The sequence below is a fragment of the Diadema setosum genome, chromosome 7 (assembly GCF_964275005.1).
Source record: "Diadema setosum chromosome 7, eeDiaSeto1, whole genome shotgun sequence".
NCBI lineage: Eukaryota > Metazoa > Echinodermata > Echinoidea > Diadematoida > Diadematidae > Diadema > Diadema setosum.
Genome location: NC_092691.1, coordinates 34,058,728 through 34,078,063, shown reverse-complemented (window position 1 = coordinate 34,078,063; position 19,336 = coordinate 34,058,728). Strand labels below are relative to the sequence as shown.

General features: G+C 41.3%; 1 protein-coding gene across 1 annotated transcript in view; it reads left to right on the top strand.

Moving 5' to 3' along the window:
- The window catches only part of LOC140231199 (transient receptor potential cation channel subfamily M member 3-like), a 60,875-nt gene extending 47,632 nt beyond the window's left edge, over positions 1-13,243 (top strand). Inside the window, exons 10-22 of the mRNA XM_072311346.1 lie at positions 28-81; positions 720-845; positions 1,544-1,821; positions 3,316-3,544; positions 3,843-4,037; positions 4,809-4,991; positions 5,636-5,764; positions 6,699-6,947; positions 7,497-7,671; positions 8,758-8,884; positions 9,895-10,088; positions 10,904-11,036; positions 11,808-13,243. Coding sequence (XP_072167447.1) covers positions 28-81; positions 720-845; positions 1,544-1,821; positions 3,316-3,544; positions 3,843-4,037; positions 4,809-4,991; positions 5,636-5,764; positions 6,699-6,947; positions 7,497-7,671; positions 8,758-8,884; positions 9,895-10,088; positions 10,904-11,036; positions 11,808-13,206 — 3,471 coding nt within the window. The 3' untranslated portion in view covers positions 13,207-13,243. The remainder of the gene's footprint in view (positions 1-27; positions 82-719; positions 846-1,543; positions 1,822-3,315; positions 3,545-3,842; positions 4,038-4,808; positions 4,992-5,635; positions 5,765-6,698; positions 6,948-7,496; positions 7,672-8,757; positions 8,885-9,894; positions 10,089-10,903; positions 11,037-11,807) is intronic.
- The last annotated feature ends 6,093 nt before the right edge of the window (positions 13,244-19,336 follow it).

Here is a 19,336-nt window from a genome sequence, read left to right as displayed (position 1 = left end):
GTAATTTTTGTTTATTCACCCAAACAGAAGCAAGGACCAGCCAATACATTGCCATATCTAGTGAAGGATGTTGGAAAGGTAATTACATTATTTACAAAATCTCTTGGGGACATACAAATTTATGTCAGTTTAAATCTTTTATTGATAGTCTGGTTGCTGGATTAAAAAAAAAAAAATCATTATTCATTTTCCAGAGTTTTCATTTATGAAAACTGAATATAATTTTGACATCTTAAAAGATGTATGACCCTTTAGGTATGTCACTCCAGAGAGTCTTTCAAAATTATGACTGAAACCAATTGATATACTGTATGCCATAGTAGTCAAGTGAAGTATAAATTGTTTCTGCACTTTGATAGGAGGTTTGGTATTGAGGACTCTGGTGATGCTACTGATCATTCTGCATGCTGTGACGAGAATACTGATGATTTGATGATGTGGTGATGATGATGATGATGATGATGATGATGATGATGATGATGATGATGATGATGATGATGATGATGATGATGATGATGATGATGATGATGATGATGATGATGATGATGATGATGATGAGGATGATGAGGAGGAGGAGGAGGATGATGATATGATGATATGATGAGAAGGATTTGAGGAAGATGCTGCTTGTGACATGAGATCACATCTATCATCGTAACACGAGTTATGAAAAACATATTAGTCATCACGGTGATTACTAACTTACATTGCAGCACCACCACCACCTTCAGAAGTATTCCCTGTACGACATTGGATTGGTGTTTGAGAGCCTCATGGGTGGAACGTACCAGTCAAGCTACACCGATAGGACCTTCAAGGCTCTACACCAGTCTACACTGAAAAAGGTAATCATTGATGGCGTGCAAGATGCACCCTTTCTTGCCTTCAGATTATGGATGGTGCAATGACAGAATGTTAACATGTCTAGGTTTGTGAGACAAGTACAGTAGAAGTGCAATGTAGGAGACATGATATTGAGTTGTGGTGTAAAGGACGTTCACACTCATGAATTATGTCACCAATGTGTCAACTTGTTGTAACAGCTTCGTCTGGTACTGTCATATATAAACTGACTCATGGATATTCCAAGATGTACGACTAATTGAATGTTTTTGCCAAAGCTCGGAGAGGGTTTGATGAGTTCCACAGGTAGACTTTTATAGTTGGATCGTAGTCAATATCTTCAAAAGATTCCCAATCTTTGTATGAATACTGCACCATGTATTCAAGGACGTAACATGTGTTCAAATAATGTATATTGCCAATCCCTTTGGGCCTTCCAGAAATCCAAGGTATCAGTAGTGAGAATTCATACAGTATGAAGTCATCCAGTGGTCAGAACTTTTGCAAAAATACAGTGTACTTTTGTCAGCATTGGCTACATGCATACACTATTATGTTTTACTGATCTTCAAGACTAATGTTCATCTCATTGAGGATGATATTATATGCCTGGCAGTGTGTGCTTGTTTTCTGTTGCTCACCATTTTTCCTCACTAAATCTTTTACCCCTCCCCCTCCCAAATCATTTGACCAACCCCAGGGCCTGTCGTTCACCTTGCTAATAGAGCGTGAGGCTTCCGACGCCACGGTCCCGCCCATCGACCCCCTGCACAAGACTTTTGACTTCCCCTTCAACGAGCTCTTCATCTGGGCGGTGCTGACCAAGCGCCAGAAGATGGCCCTGTTTCTATGGCGACAGGATGAGGAGGCACTGGCGAAGGCACTGGTCGCCTCATCCCTCTACCGAGCCATGGCCAAGTCGGCGGAGGTCATGAACCTCGAGACCGACATCAGCGGGGAGCTGAGGAGATACGCTGAGTGAGTCTTTGTGCAGTCGAGGTTGCTCTTGAGATGAAGGTGTTATGTAACCATGCACTTCTGGTAGGAAATCCCCAATTCGGGGTTTGTTCATGCAAGGGTTAGGGTTTGCGGGTCAGGTTAGGAACTTTGAGGGCATTTTCCCCGGGTTTTTTTGGCAGCCATAAGTGGTAGAGTTCGAAAGTTACAAATAGAATGGTATTGTACATGTGTTTCAGCCTTATTTACATTGACTGTAGATAGGAGTCATTATATTGCTTTGTTTCAGTCACTTTTTTCTACTTCTTTAGAATGACTATAACTTTTCATTTCCCGGCAGTTTTCCTCCTTTATGTTGTCTCAATATGATGAAAGAAAACAAATCAGTCATACTGTTTATGTAGTCATCCTATTATTCATAAAGTTTGTTACGTAGTGGTCCATTTTCAGTGATTTTATATTGCTTTTATTGACCCAATTTAAATGACAGGGACAGGCATTCATTTGGCGTCCTGTATTCATTTTTGTTTTCTTACACAATTGTATCTATGAGAATGTCTGTGTGGGTGTTGGTTTCTGTGTGGCCTATTGATTGAGGGTGTAATCATTCTGCCTTGATAGGCATTCGTCATATCTTCAGTATGTCAGCCAACAAGTTGGTCTATTCTTGTGCAACATGTCGGTCACAGGTGCTGCAATTAACTAGCAACCCAGGTGATATTTGCTATCCTGAAAGTTGAAGGCCTGTTTTTTAGAATACATTTTTTTTTCCATATTGAGGCCATGTAAGTAGTATGTGTGCCAACAGAAATTGAAATTGGTCTAAAGATACTTTTGTGGCTCTATTTATGGATGGGTCAACTGCCAGGAGTGTGTAAAGTCAAGGAGAGGATTCATATTTAGATTGGCCGGGTTGTATGTCATTCCAAAGCGCTTTTAACAAGGTGAATTATTGATGGTTGCAATTTACATGGCATCATGTGGTGACAGCTTATCAGTATATGTAAGTGTATGTCCTTTCACCATAATCTGGGATGGCATCATAATTCTGAGACGCCATCATAATCGAGCTGTACATTTACAAAATGTAGCTTCTGTCCAGTGAATAGTAGCCTTCCTTTGCTATAAAGCTCCACATGGAGCTCTGATGAGGAAGAATGAAGAGCACTGCATTTGGATATGTTGACCCATTCATGGAAGCACATCACTCTGTAGAGGTCAGAGGGAAACAAGCTTTCTTTTGTATAAATGAAAAGATTTGAATGTGAGATTGTGCTCTAAAATTAAACAGAAAAAAAAAATACAAGAAATAAATCGCCTTCATTGCATCTGTAAAAAGATTTTTGTTAATGTGCACTGAGGAATAGGGAGAAAGAGTGTATTCAAGTTTCCGTGATTTCATTTCTATGACAATTCAGCTATTTTGAAGCTACATGTATCCGCATGCAATTTGAAGAGTGTTCAAGCAAGAGAAATTGCAAGTTGTGAATGTGAACCTCCTGCTCTTCATTCCAGGGACTTCAATGTTCTCGCCCTGGACCTGTTGGACCGTTGCTACCGCGAGGATGAGGTGGTGACCATCCACCTACTGACTGTCCAGCTGGACAACTGGAGCAAGCACACGTGCCTGAGTCTGGCAGCCATGGCGCAACACCGGGAGTTCATGGCCCATGCTTGCTGTCAAGTGCTCCTTAATGACCTGTGGCATGGTGGACTCCAGGCTCAGAAGTATATCAATATCAAGGTGCGGGACTACGGATTCTTGCATGGGGGGTGGGGGGTGGGGGGGGGGGGGGAGGGAGGGGGAGTGGGGGTGATTGTTCTGACACTGAAAAGTCAGATTAAGACCTGATTCTGTTTTAGCAGTAAAATTGTGTCTACAGCAGCGATATCTTCCAACTTTATATGTAAATCTTATAAATTTTGGCTTGGTGTTATTTGCAAGAACTGTGATTTTGTTGACTCTTTTTTGGATAATGCAGTGAGTCTACACAATGACTGATTACCACCATTGATGTTGATTGCTTCCCCACGCCTCGCAGGTGATTACCAGCCTCCTCTTCCCCGCCTGCATCTTTGCCATCGGCTTCAAGAGCACGGAGGAGCTGCTCCTGATGCCCCAGACCCTGGAGGAACACATGCAGGACGTGGAAGACGCGGACCGGCCCTCCTTCACTTCCTCCACCTCCTTCACCCGCCTCCACAATGCCATCGAGGAGGAGGAGATCGAGATGGCGGTGAGCAAAAAAAAAAAGAAAACAATAGCAGGCGTGTCTTTTTACCAGATGCATGTGTCCATCAGCATTGCAATTGAGTTGGTGTTTCATGGTGTTGACAATCGTAGTTACTTCTGGTAACATGTACATGTCAACCATCACTGTTGTAGTGAGATGCTCTTACCACCAAACAAATAGACTGTGCAGTGGAATATCCTATTTATTAACCGACTACAAATCACTCTCCGGTGGTATAGCTACACTTGTTAATGTTTATGTTAGAATGTTTAAAAAAAATGCTACCATATTAGACTTTACAGATGAGGAAGCGATGTAAGATTATCAACCTAATGTCATTATTATTGAAATTGTTTCTATACTGACTTGTTGAATATGTGTGAAATGCTATTATCATATTGACCAGCTGAAATTATAGTGAATATGGATTTTTTCTTTTGGACAGATAATGTTGCCTATCTGTGACTTGAAAGCTGGAGATTAGTGTGGATGTGAACACTACCAGATACTAGAGTTATATATGTTCCAATGTTGCTTGATCATCCATCCAGTATGGCACCTTCTGTGCATAATCTGTAAAGATATTATGAATGGGGAGGGGATGCACCATGCATCAACCTAACCGGATAATGTCTAGGAGGGGGACAGAGGGATAATATGACGTTGTAACAAGCACCATGATACGATCTGCGATTGATCACTGAGAGCCAAAATGCCTCAAATGAATCCCAGCCCAGCACCTGACATTTGACAGCGGTGGCGTTTCATTTTCAGGAGCGGCCGGGCCTTCGCAAGCGGCTGACCATCTCGTCCAAGGACACCACCCCCAGTGAGCACCAGCGGCACAGCAGCAACAGAGACCTGCCCATCAGGTCGAATGATAAACGGCAGCTGAGTGGGGGAAAGAAGCTCTACGAGTTCTTCAACGCTCCCATCACCAAATTCTGGTCCTACACGGTAGGGAGAAACCACCGAAAAAAAATGCACCACTTTGCAGTTAGAGTACTGCTATTTATGTCCCTTCTAAGATCCTAGACCATAGATTGATTTGATAGTGACTGGATTTATCCCAGTTTTGAAAGGTCATGAAGGAGCTAGAGGAGAGCTTTCAGAATATATGACAAGAAAAATACAATGTATTTACTCTTTGCTTGGAGTCTTTCCTTTTTTATCATACCTTTTTTTCTTAAAAAAAGAAGAAAAGATGATTATCTAGTTTCAACAGTTTACCTCTGTACTGCAGGCATAACTCTTTATGAAATCAATTCCATTTGAGTGTGCTGTACACATTGGAACCGTGAATAAACTGCTGTGAAAGGTATGCTTCTTGATCCCTTTGGAGAAGCTGCAATCATATTAATTTCAATTTGAGGACTTTGCCAGCATATCCAGATGAGTTTTGTCAACATTACTTCTAAATCTTTTTGATAAATTATAGGTACATTTGCTTGGAAGTGTAGAGATCACACAATGAAAGTCTCCATGATAACTTTTGGAGTAGGGGTTAAGGATCTCAACTGTCTAATCTCAAAATGTTTACAATGGGATAATTGGCAGTTTTTATTTACTTGTATCTTTTATTTAATGTGTTCTTTTGCTAGATTTTCTACCTTGCATTCATGGCCCTCTACAACTATGTCTGTCTGTTCCGGATGGGTCCCATGCCATCAATCTTTGAGTGGATCGTCATCGCCTACATCGTTTCCACGGGAATGGAGCATGTGAGAGAGGTAGGTCTTGCAGGATTGCTACGCAAGAAGAGAAGCAAGAATGCCAGAGCTGCCAAGTCTCCCTGATTCTGCAGGAGTCTTCCTGAAAATATCAAAATCTGTTCATGTCTGAATAAGAGAATATCAAAATCTCCCTGATTTGGGAATTATTTTCGCCCACTGAAATGCATGTAACACACAGATATCTCCCTGATTATTGTGTGGAATCTCCCTGATTTGGATGTGGGAATGTTGGCAGACCTGGAATGCACAGGAATGAGCTTGTGACATTCATCATTCCCTTATCATTTTTTTTTTCTATTATGATACTGTTGCCATAGTAACAACATGTTTCATCCTCAGTTTTGGCTTACGTACGAGGTAGGGCTTTAGGGTGATGAGAGCTTCAAAGAGATACTTGGAGTTTAGTTTATCCTCCTAATAGTGATTTTCCTTGGAGTTCTGCATTTTAGCATGGGGAGTGCATCCCGTCTTCATATTTGTCGTAGAAATGTGGCTTTTATGATTATCATTCTGGAGCATTGTCGTGTCTCACGACAATGCCATATTAGGCAATCTGCTGTTCATGTGTGAAAGTATAGATTTGAAAACGGTCACCATGAAACTATTGTGATGCAATTTTGATAGTGTAATGTTGCATGATAACACCAGGAAAGTTGTTCTAAGAGTATCTGATATAAGGGTTCCTAGTGTAGAATATTGTACAATAAACATCAGCACTTCAGATTTGGATTTATGGAAATAGCCTCGTAGAGTTTTCATTGCACTAACACTTGAAATTAGTTGTCATATGATAATGTACCTTTGGCCAGTATCAAAACCTGGCATGTCCATAGCAATGCTTCGGTTTGTCAATTGCAAGTGACTAAAGCTTATCCCCGACATCAACAGGTGTATATTGATCTGCCCTCAATGTATTTTTGTCCCCTGTCAGCTCCTAGCCGCAGAACCGTCTAGACTATCGCACAAGTTTCAGGTCTTCTACTCCGTCTTCTGGAACGTGCATGACTTCTTCGCCATCCTCATCTTCATGGTGGGCTTCGTCCTGCGCATGATGCCGTCCACCCACCTGTCAGGGCGCGTCGTCTACTGCGTGGTCATCGTCCTCTGGTACCTGCGCTTCCTGGAAATCCTCAGTGTCAGTAATTACCTTGGTCCGCTCATCAACATGATCGGAAAAATGGTGAGACCAAGCAGAGAGTTGAGAATTGGCTCTCTATCATTCTTTTTTTTTTTTTTCCAGCAGTGATTGCATTGAGCATGGTCATTATACTGTTGTTAATGTGAGCAAAAGTCAATTACATAATCTTTCACAGGTTTGTTTGGCTGTAACCAAATTTTGATAAGAGGAAATTGTTTTAGTGGGAGTCACGTGTATATACAGTCGACCTCACATAAGTTGAATCTATTTGGACTAAAGAAATAGCTTCGACTTAGAGAAAATTCAACTTATGAGGGATTAAAATTAATAGAATATAAAGAGAAGACGATTTGAAAAAAAAAAACCTTGTGGACTTAGGCGACTATTCGACTTAAGCAAGGTTGACTGTACATGCACCGCCAGAGTGAACAGTTTGGGTAACTTTAAATATCAGCTACATGGTTGAATCAAATGCTGCGTGGATGTGTTCCCTTCCTTGGTTAATGAGGGTGATACCCTGTGCTACCGTAATGTGACAATGAGACCTTCCTCATCTCTGCTTCGTCTTTTCTGTCTCTCTTCCTGCCCCAGCTTCGAGACATGTGCTACTTCCTGATCGTGCTCATCATCATCCTGGTCAGCTTCGGCGTCATCCGCCAGTCGGTGCTTAATCCTGATGTGGAACCCTCGTGGTGGCCGATCAGGGAGGTGCTCCACGAACCCTACTGGATGATCTACGGGGAGGTGTATGCAGGAAAGATCAATCGTGAGTGCGACGAAAGAGAGAGAGAGAGAAATTCATATCCAATTTCCGTTGCGAATGAAGTCGATTTGGCTTTCGTAACCACGGGGTGGTGTACACAGACAAGATCAATCATGTGTTTATCAAAGGGAAAACACAGAGTCATGCCCAGCTTCTAGCATGCAGTTCATGCCTTTTCAGTCTTCACGTGATGTATGCTGATAAGATCATTTAGGAGTGTTTGGGAAGACATACAGTGGTGCCCTGCTCTACAGTGATTTGAGTCCCCTTTGTTCATTTCTCGGGAGATGCATACAGACCATTTCTGTTTTGGCTTTTTAAGGAAGTCGCATAATTGTGCCCAAAATAGTGTGAATGTACTTGATGCTGTTTAATCATAGGAAGGCGGACACAGATAAGATTAATCATGAGTGTTGATGGAAAACACACCGTCATACCCAGCTTGTACTTTGAATGAACTTGATGCTATTTCAAAACAGGGAGGTGTATGCAGACATGATATGTAATGAGTTTAAAGGAAGACAGACAACATTTCTAGTTGGCTAATTGATATAGGAGCAAACTGCAAAAATGATAGAAATAATATGCCTTGAAATTTTATACATGTACTTTATGTTGATAGACTAGTTAAGAGGTTAATAGAGATAAATTCAAGCCCAAGTTCTCTTGGTGTTAAACTTATGAGAGCTTGTAAAGATTTAGTGATTTGCATGTTTTTTATCAAAAGGTATTGTATGGACAAACACATCATGGACCATATTTTTTTGTAATTGCAGAGTAAGCAACAACAACAACAGTAGCAACTTTGCACTGTAAACTTCTGTAATGATCATTCACATGATATATGAGGGGTAGGGTTAGGCCACTACACCTGTAATTGGTTCTTAACTTGTGTTGTTTGTTTGTTTGTTAAGGAAAGTCTTTCACCAGAACTTTGAGAATGTGCATTTGTGAATAGAAGATAGATGGCTTGTTGCCATTCCAGTTATCCACATTCTGATTAAGTTACAACCGTGGCAAACATGCAAGGTTGACTGTATTTGTTATAAACTTCTCTCTTTATTCATCATTTGCATCTGACTTGGACAGCACCATGTGGTGACGGGCCTGACATGGATCCATGCATGACTGGATACTGGGTGGTTCCCGTGGCGATGTCCATCTACTGCCTGGTTGCCAACATCCTCATCGTCAACATTCTCATTGCCCTGTTCAAGTGAGCCTAATATGTCTTGACCTCTCTCAGCCGAGCAGTTATCATTGCTCATCAATCAAATCATACCAATTATCTAATCATGCATTGCATTATTGTTTATCACAAGGAGTTCTGATAGTGGCTCTGTAAGAAGTAACAGTAGGATCTGAGTACATCCCAAATTTGCTCAGCAAATCTGATGTCGTGATGTCATCACCAGTGTGCTTATGTGTTGAGAGATTCAGTGTAGTGGCGAATTATTAAAGACTTGTTGTGAGCAGAACAAAATAGCTGCAGAGCGTTTTGCAAGCCACTATAGCAGTTGTGTTTTGGCAATTTGTAGGAGTCATTCTCAGCAAGGTGGTCATTAGTGTACTAATGTTCAGTATATAGCAAAGTTGGGCCTGTAGGCAAAATGTAAGACTGGTCATGTGTTGTCTCTCAACCAATCATTTGATTGGGATCCACATCGCCATTTTAACATGTGGAATATTGACAAGAGACGACTGTTCTATTAGGATCCATATCGCCATTTTAAAGGCGCATAGTCCCTATGGTGTAGAGGGTGCTGTTGAATGATAGTGCTGATCAGAGTTAGCATTGATACGAAGATTGCCGAAGTCGAGCTGTCATCGAGAGTAAAGCGCGTAGGTGTTGGTAGGTAACGTTGCCTTCGTTGTCTTCTCTGTGCATCACGCAGTTTGTAGTAATGCCAGGGTGTGTGCATATGTGCTTCTTATTATGACATCACACACGAAGTTTGCTAAAGCTGTCATCCCCCTCAGCCAAATCATGAGCGGAACTGTGATCTGACCACTGACTACAGTGGATCGGACTTCTTCGGACTCGGGGGAAATGGGTCAAAACGTAAGCGCTAAAGAGGAGCTGTTAGCGTAGGTCTCTATAGGAAACTTGCGCCGTGCGCCCGCGTACGCATTCGACTAAACCACCGGGACCATGTGCCTTTTAATATGCAGAATGTTGACAAGAGACAATTGTTTTCCATCCTCATCCTCCTCCTCCATCCTCAGCACCACATTCCAGCGCACCATGCCCATCGCCAACCAGCTGTGGAAGTTCCAGCGGTACAGCGTCACCATGAAGTACGAGCAGAAGCCCATCCTGGTGCCGCCCTTCACCATTCTCTGCTACCTCTTCTCCTTATTCAAGTTCATCGTCTGCCAGTGCAGAAACTGTGAGAAGCGGCAGGAGGACCGCAGGCTGAGTGAGTGGCTGAAGCAAGGATATCCCCGAGTCGTTCTGAATGAACCCTTACTGTGGCAGGGACTTTGCAACAGTGTGTTCAAAGCTATTGGGTTTTCTGTATCAATCATTATGCAAAGCGCGCAAAAGGGTTAAGGGGAGGGGGGAGTATTCCTCTTTAGATCTTATCAGTAATAATAATAATAATTCACAACATTTATATAGCGCGTTATTACATAAAATGTCTCTAAGCGCTAAATAATGTAAAGCTGTATGTATGCAGTAATGCTGCTTTCCTTGAAAGAGCACAAATTAGATATGCATGTGAATAATCTGATATTCTGGGTTTTTTTTTAAAGGATTAACAGTGCATTTCTTTGTCTTCCTGGCACCTTCTCTTTAGACTTTCTGTTTGTTTTTAATTTTGTAAAAAAAAAAATTAACTGTACTATCAGCATTGATGTCCAACCAAATGGTTAATGTTGTATATGAAGATGAAGAAAAACTTATATCTGAGAGGATTAGATATCCAGTAAGCAGTGTTTTTACTGTCATAAATTTGTGTTTTTAATCAATTTGGGCCAATTCTACATACACTTGTTATGATGATATGATATGGTTCTGTAATGTACATGTAATTTTCAAAGATTGGATGCAAATCCTCCCCCATACATTGCTGACTGTGATTGATGATGGTCTATCAAATGATCTAGGCATTTACTATAGTTCCAGCTGGATAATTTTCTAAAATATAGAATTCATCTAAATGGGTGGATAATTGTAGCTCTGTTTGACAATCAATCTGTTTGCTGATGTACTAAGTTTCTTTCATTTCAGAGCTATTTCTCGAGAAGGAGGCCATGGATCAAGTACAAGACTTTGAGGAGGCCTGTTTGGAGATCTACCTCAAGGACAAGGAATCTCAGAGACAAGTGTCCAGTGAGGAGAGACTCAAGGAGGTGGCTGAAAGGTAATATGCAAGATCTGTGGTGTTCTCATGTCTTTCTTCTTTCTTTTTTTTGGCAGGGGAAATCTGTGAATACTATTTTGAGCAACAACGAAAAATGCTAGTAAATGTCTCGCATTTGCGGATCAAAATTACTGAAAGCAAACACTAAACTCGGCAAGGGTGAAGAGACAGAGCTTTGATGCAAAACAAAAACATGTTTGCTTTTTATCCTCAAGGCTCTTTTAGGGCAAGAGCTACTGCAACACGAGTTTGTATAGGGTGAAACTGATGTCAGTGGTGCATGGGAAAGCCAGTGGGAAAGCCCAGGGTGGTCCCCATTTGTCCCTTGGGACAGGTAGCCAATGGCATCTGTAGCCAGGATGCGAACAGTGGAGAAAATGTAGTATGTTCTGTGCAGAATTCCTTTGAATGCTATTCTTTAAACCATTTGCTGACTGGAACAGTGTGTGCAATACAATAGCTGTACAGTGAATCGCTATGTCTCACAGGCAACAGGTTAATTCAGATGTAATGAATTCTTGTTCAAGGAATTTTTGTAATCCACACTTGCTAAAAATGACCCAGCTTCAGCACTAAATCTCAGTTCTGCATTTAAAAGAAACTGTGTGATGGCATTCATAGTTTTCTTTTTTGTTTTAGTGCATTATGCATGTGAGCAGGGAAGAAATGTCTTAAGACTCTACCAAGGAATTTTGATCGACACGTAATGCTGTGATGAGGTAATAAAATCTGTGAACTGAGAAGTGTTTCATCTCTGGTAAATCTTTGCAGATCGGAGGACCACTCCTACCAGCTGGAGGAGATTGTGGAGAAGGAGAACCTGTCAAAGCTTGGCATGCGATCCTTCGAGCGAAGACTCATGCGAGTGGAGGAGGTCACGTTCCAGACGGCAAGAAGCATATATGACATCCGCCAACTGCTGATGACCAGTCTTCTGTCCGCGGAGATCAACGAGAATCTTCTGGGCGTGCCGTCCTCCAAGTACAAGAGTGCCAGCGACGGTGCCCTCAATAAGGATAAATGGCCCGGTGAGAAGGAGATGCCCAGGCGGGGATGGAAGGTGCGCAGCGGCAGCTCCTTCCCGCCTATGCAGCAGAAAGGACACGAGTTTGAACCCCACCCAGCGTTGCCGCCGCGGTCGGAGCTGTTGAAGAAAGATAAGGATCTCCCCCTCGGTGCGCCCAGTATGGGGATGGAGCGAGTGAGCCCGCGGACAGGTCGCAGGAAGCTGGTATCCAGCATGGCTTTCGATGAGGGATCCTTGGAGCTGAAGATGAATAGCAATGGTAAAACCAGTGGGAACAGCTCCGACAAGAGTCTGCACCACAGTGAGCTGCACAGTGGAGACAGCAGTGGGGAGAGCGACACCGCTCCCACCTCGGACAAGGAGGACGGGCTGAAAACCTTCGGCAGCCCGACCCGACTGGTGCCAAGGGTGGTGCTGGATGGCAGATCTGAAGTGAAGCGCAGCAAGAGCAGCCAAAAGGTGCTGCGGCTCAGCACCTTCGAGCGCTACCTGTCCATGGTGGCGCCGCAGCAGGACTTTGAGAAGAATCACCAGCCCATCAAGCGGCAGGTCGGAGGGGAGTTCACGCGGAAGCGGAACATTGCCCGCAGTCCCGTGGAGAGGCTGCTGGGCACTGCGGGGCTGCGTCACATAGACTCTGAGAGTACCATGTCTATCTACAGTACGTCCAGCGTGCAGGCCAACAACCTGACGTCCATGCAGCGTCCCATGCCTTATACCTCGGCGCCTGTCTATTCCACTATCACGGACCACATCGACACCAGTGCAGCGAACACCAACCGCCTCCACGAGCTAGGCGCATCGACATCAAGCACTGGTTACATATCAATGAATGATAATTTGGACCTCGACGTGCCCCCGTCTCCTTCGCCGTTTGTGAGATCGGGGATGTCCCTGGACTTCACGCCTTTCACTAGCCTGCGATCGGACACTCTCGGATCGCCAACACGGCCAGACCACCTGAAAAAGGTGGAGCAGGGCTGCTATGAGATGATGGACGAGAGCGAGTCCGACCAGGACCAGGTGCGGATGCGAACTAGCATTGAGGACGAGGACGAGAGCGGGATAGAGTTCACGGTGAGGAAGTCGTCCGAAACCAGTCAGGAGAGCAAAGAGGAAGTGACCAAGGAGACAACCTGCTGAAATCAAGACTGAGAACATGCCAAATAGGAATTCCCATTTTCATGATATTTCCTGATTTCCTGATTTCCTGATTTGATGATATTTGACATTTACAATAATGTGAGACAGCTCATCAGTGAATTGTAATGTCCCTCATCTTTCTCCATCTTTAATGTTAACAGATTTTGACCAATTCATCAACGCTCTTTTATCTTGGTTGCTGTCAACAGTGAAAGACTTTTCATTTTCCGTCAGTTTACTGGGGCAAAGAGGAAATTGTAGCCTATGCGTGGTCTTTGGAACTTGAAACATTCCCGGCATAAGATTATAATTAAAACTTTTTGCAATTTCCTGTGCAATGTCAAACATTTGGCAAGGCAATAATTCTCTACTTTTTTTCTCTTTTTTGATGGAGATCTAAGCAAAAAATCTCTATCAAGAAAAAGTATTACAGCCTCATTTTCATGACATGAAATTTCTCTCTTACATCAGTTGTGCTGCTTAAGACTATTTCAGCAGTATGCAAAAAAAAAAAAAACAACAACTAAAAACCACATAAAGATATTAAAAGAATATGGTACTTTACTGTTGCCAAATTTGGAGGCAGTTCTGGGTTAAAGTAAGAGTAAGGAGATATGTGCATGATATTATTTATTATCTATTCCTGTTCTGTCTACAGGTTAAATATTGAACGGGGGAGGCTGTCTGCTACACAAGATTACTATGCAAAGTGTGAAGGATATTATCTAAGCAGGGACTGTCCAGTCATGTAGTTGGTAGGAGACCTAAATGATAGTATAATGAGATGAGAAAACATTCCTTGTAAGATTGCTCAAACAAAGACCACAACGCTGTGGGACTCCTTTCACATAACCTCACCTCCACAATACTTTGAAATGGTTATTTGTTATTGTTCCTATCATTGTTATTCATCCAAGATTGTTGATTTCAGACAGTATTCATATCTTGAACACCACACATGGTTATAGCCATTCTCTTTGTGTGGAGGGCAAGGATCAATGACAGTCACACTATCCATGTTGCTTCGACTTATTCCTCCAAAAAACGCTTTATCTACAAACAAACAAACAAAGTGTGCACATAGAGCAGTGTCCTTCTTCATTTTGTAAATAGTACATTTATTTTGTCATATTTCTTTATTTTGACATATGAATTTACTTTTAACCGAGGGACTTTAATTTCTTACGTCAGCCAAACTGCCTTGAAGTAGAGGAATGTTTTACCAATTGAATGTAACATAGTTTGCAGGGAAATCAAGATTTGTGTTTGTGATGTATTTGTACAAGTTTGTAAATATAAGGACAAATATCATTTGTAAATGTCTTTATTATAGAGGAGGAAGAGTTGGTACTGCACAAATTATTTATTCAGCAATGCCTTTTGTTTAATAGAGACTATAGTGTAACACAAATTAATCCAAATAAAGAGGGATGGAGTGTGTCCTTGTGGCAGTACTTTTCAATGCTTGGTCAATCTCTACTAAACAAGGAGCGCACACTTCATAACCTTGGAGCCATTGCGGAGCACGCCATCCCACAGCCATGTTGCAAGTAGAGCCTACTTTCTTGTCCCACTGTTCATAGTGAGAAGGAGCAGAACACGATCCATATTCCCATTTCTGCAATTCCATGGCACAAAGCAACATGTGACTTTGAATAGGAATGAGGGAATTTCCAGGGAAAGTGTGCAAGCGTCGCTGAATTATTTGGGTGTTGGAAACTAAATGGATGTCTATACGCTGGCGGAGAACTCTTGAGTGATTTTTGGGCAAGGCGTGAAAAACTGCCCCACAGCACTGAGCTTTCGTGCACAGCTCCTTGTAGTGCAATCTGGCATCGCTACCAAGGAGGACAACACTTCTCCCCAGGGATGCCCCACGGGAAACTGATCGACAATGGACTAAGCTACCCGTGCAGAAAATTTATGGTGCTACTAATTCATATGAACATGATGATGATGATGATGATGATGGTGATAGTGGTGATGATGATGCGATACATATAGATGTATGATGAAATCCTTATTGGAATTTCAGAGTGACTTTCCTGCACAAAGTGTGGTTAATTTAAGAGTATATTGTTGCCTCACTTTGCCAAAATATATGCTTTACCCTTGTGGCATCTTAGTGACATTAAGAGACCTGTAAACTGCATGGTAGTGATGCAGGATTTGCTGGACATAGACTGTGAAATCTGGAAGCGATTAAAGTGTTTACTCTCTGACAAAAAAAAAAAGAAAGGAAGGAAAGAGTTATGAGAAATTAGATATTCATGATGTTGTTGTAAAAGTTTGCATGACTTATTGCGCTAGATGAAGATTAAGATTTTATTATTGATGCAATTGTACTAGTTTGAAAGAAGAAATGTTATTATGTGATAGAGACCTTGGGACTGTGAGAAAAGCCATTGGCCAGAGAGTGCAAATGTGTGTAGTTGCCCCCGCCCCCAATGTAAAAAAAAAAAAAAAAAAAAAAAAAATGTATTGATATGTGACACTATATATGGCAGGCACATCTGTTGTGACACACAAAAACACGTATGAAATGTACTGTTCTCCTAGCAGTTCGCAGAATTATTTGAACATGATGTTAAAATTACCAAACCAAATTTTGCCATCAGAGGGGCAGAATGGGGTTGGTAAAGTAGGGCAAGTCAAACTTGTGAGATCTTCATCATATTTGGCTTCCACAGTCATAGGCTTCCCCCCCCCCCCCCCACTAGAAAAATAAAATGGATGTGACATCTACAGGGCTAGATGCTGTTTCCAGAGACTCAAACTCGTGTATAAATGTATCGAAGACTTAAGCAAGGTGTTACTCCGTAGTCATCCCTGTTAAGTCATAAGATTCTTATGAAGACATTGCATACCCCAGAAGTCAAAAGTGCATGTAACATTCCATTTTGCCTCGAAGAGAAATGACAGTTATAGGTGCACATTACGGCAGCCAGTCTGAGGCCCACAAGGTTTCATGGGATGCATAAAGTAGATTTTGCTTGCATGATGTGATTGACTTATCTGTTGTTCGTGAGAGATAAAAAGAAAAGTTATATTTTTATAGCACTTAAATGCTGGTGTATTTGGTCAGCTGTGTGCTTGCCCTGGCTGAGGTATGATAGTTTGGCATGGAGATGTACACCATTTTTCAGTGCGTTCACAGTTTATCTCAGTCAACTGGAGGCTCTGTGAAGATCAATCCATGCCGACCTTTGACCTCACTCAACGCCACGCAGCGATAAATAGCAAAACAAAAATCTATATATATTATATTTTTTTCGTCCTCGGCAATAGGAGTTCTTGTTTGCTCTCTTATGCTGAATGTTTGATGTGAAGGCATTGTTGAACCCTCCATTGCCTAGAATGTGAAGTCTATGCAACTGAGTGTTCTCACAGACATGGTATATATACAGAGCTTCCATGCTATATGTATTCTTGTGAAGGGGAGAAAAAAAAAAATAAGCTGATAGAGTACAGAGTACCATATTGGAAATGCATGTTCTTGGCTAGATTTTGTGTCATCTGGGTATTTGCTTAAACTGATCCTTGGATAGCTTGCGCAGCTGATGTGATGATTATGAACAAAAGAGTATCTGCTCGAGGGATGTGTATATGTGAATGTGAGTGATAGTAATTAGAGAAATGCTGTAGATTAATCTAAGTTGAGGGGGCGGGGAGGAATGAAAACAGCTCGTGCGAAAGTATCTGAATACCTATTTACTGTGATGTTATGAGAAAAACAAAATTTGCCATCTCCACTTTATAATCCAATGAATTTCCTGCAATTGATTTACTTCCATGCCATTCTGCAATTCGGTGTGTGAAATATCACCATAATGGAATTTCCAGAAAAAAACAAAACACATACAAAACAAAATAATAAAAAACACAAAATGTGCATCCACTACTATGCTCATTATCAATTGATAACACCCTCCAATAGGGAATTGCACTAATTTTTCAACCCAAACTGAAGAAAAATATTACCGATTTTCTCTTACAAGCGAGAACAAGTGAAATGAACAAGATGAAATCAGTCACATGATAATTGAATTGAACCTTATGCCATGCCTCACAGTCTACTGTGATGTCTGATTACTACTTCTGTAATTTTCGCTCAAACTTAGTTCATTTTTGTTATCATTGCTCTCACTCTGTCTCTTCATTTTTGCCATTATCTACAGTATTTTCATATTACTCTAATCTGAAGAAAAGCTTGCCGTATAGCAATTGTGTTGTAGAATGATAATGGCTTGCGTTTCTTTCAAAGTCACAAAATATGATGACGAAAATAGTCAATTAGCCGTGATTGTACACGCCTGGTCAGTATATTTTCTGAATGTTTCATGAAAATATGTTGGGCACTGATGACACTTGGCAATTTACATGTTTTCTCACCATTTGTTCACACTCCCATGCATCGGAAGCATTCACACTTTGTTTTATGAATATTGCAACCACCACGGATACAACTTGCCACTTTTCACTTTCTATTTTCTTAAGTGACTGGTAGAGCATGACACTCAAGACAGAATACTGTAGTACAATTAATTCACTTTATTGTTGCAGTTCCTCAAAAGAGTGTTCTCAGCAGTTGAACTCTTGTGGCATTTTATAAATTCTTTTGTAAATGGGTCAATATTTTATCTCTGGGTGTGACAATATTCTTATATTCTAAAGTGATCACGAATAGCTTGTACAGTTGTTACTATTGCATTATTATCAAATGGCTGGAGCTAATTTTGACAATTAGCAGTGGGGAGGATTTTTTTTTTTTTTCGTTTTTGCAATGACTTTGTTTGATGAGCTGATGTTGTGCAAATGCTATCACTTCTTGGTGCAATAATGTGGAAGAGATTATGAAATTCTCACAAAATACTTGTAATGACAGTTGAAGTAGCTGTGAATACTGTAACATCTCTGTCTTACAGGAGAAAAAAAGAAACAACAACAAAGAATTAAACGTGCAGTGTGTGAAATGAATGTGTAGGTTCTGACATACTTGGTACTGAAATATACATGCATCATGTGTACGGGATGTCATTTTGTGTAATACACAAATGTATTAAAGAAAAGAGGTTAACTAGTTCACACCAGTGTCACTGTCTGAAATTATTCGTGTTGATTTCTTGGTTTCAAATGTGTGAAAGTGTTATGTATATTGCATGACTTTACATGCAGTGAAGTGTGCATTCCGGACTTGATGCTGTTGGGAAGTTCAGTGTACAAAATTTATTTCCTTTTGTGACATCACTGCATATTTCTTGCTTTCCAAAGTCACTAAAGTGGGGCAGATATGTAGCACAAAATCGATCGAGATGCTCCCATCTAGTATCTAGGAGAGTATGAAATTTTGCATAAAGTGGTATTTTTGGGCCCTGATTTCAAAAATTGCAGGATCCAAGAGATCTGACCACTTGGTCGGCAGCCATCTTGAATTTCAGTATGGCCAGCATCTAGAAATATTGCAAGATCCTATATCTTGGATTCTAAATGACCTGAGACACCAAAATGTGGTACACAAGAGCGTTTTGACGTGTTAAAGTCAATGACGAATAAAAGTGTCTGACAAACATTGAATGGCTGCCATTTTGAATTCCAATATGGCCTCCCCGACGAAATGTTAAAAAAATCCCTTTCTCGAGTTCTAAATGACGAGTGACGCTGGAATTTGGTGCCAACAGGTATTTTAACATATCCTGGTACTGGGTTAAAAAAAAAAAAAATGGAATAATGTGATGTGTCTGACAAACGCTATGCCTGCCATTTGAGTTCCAACACTGCTGCCAAGACAAACTTCATCACAACTGACATTCACGGGCATGCAAAAAAGTGCATCAAAAAATAAACATAATGCGCCTCCACTGACGTCACAATCTATACGTACAGCAGCGCACACTCAATCAGTTACACAGGCGCCCTCAATCAGGTTGCCTATCAATTTACAAATCCGAGACAGAAATTTTCAACACTCCAACATGGCTACCATATAGGAAAATTCAAATTGGCTGCCGTGCAGCTTGTCAGACATGTCAAATTAATCCGTTTTTGAAGTCGGCATATTACCATGCTTTTATGTATCAAAATACCAATTTCATTGCCCTTTGTCATTCAGAACTGAAGATAGGGATCTTTA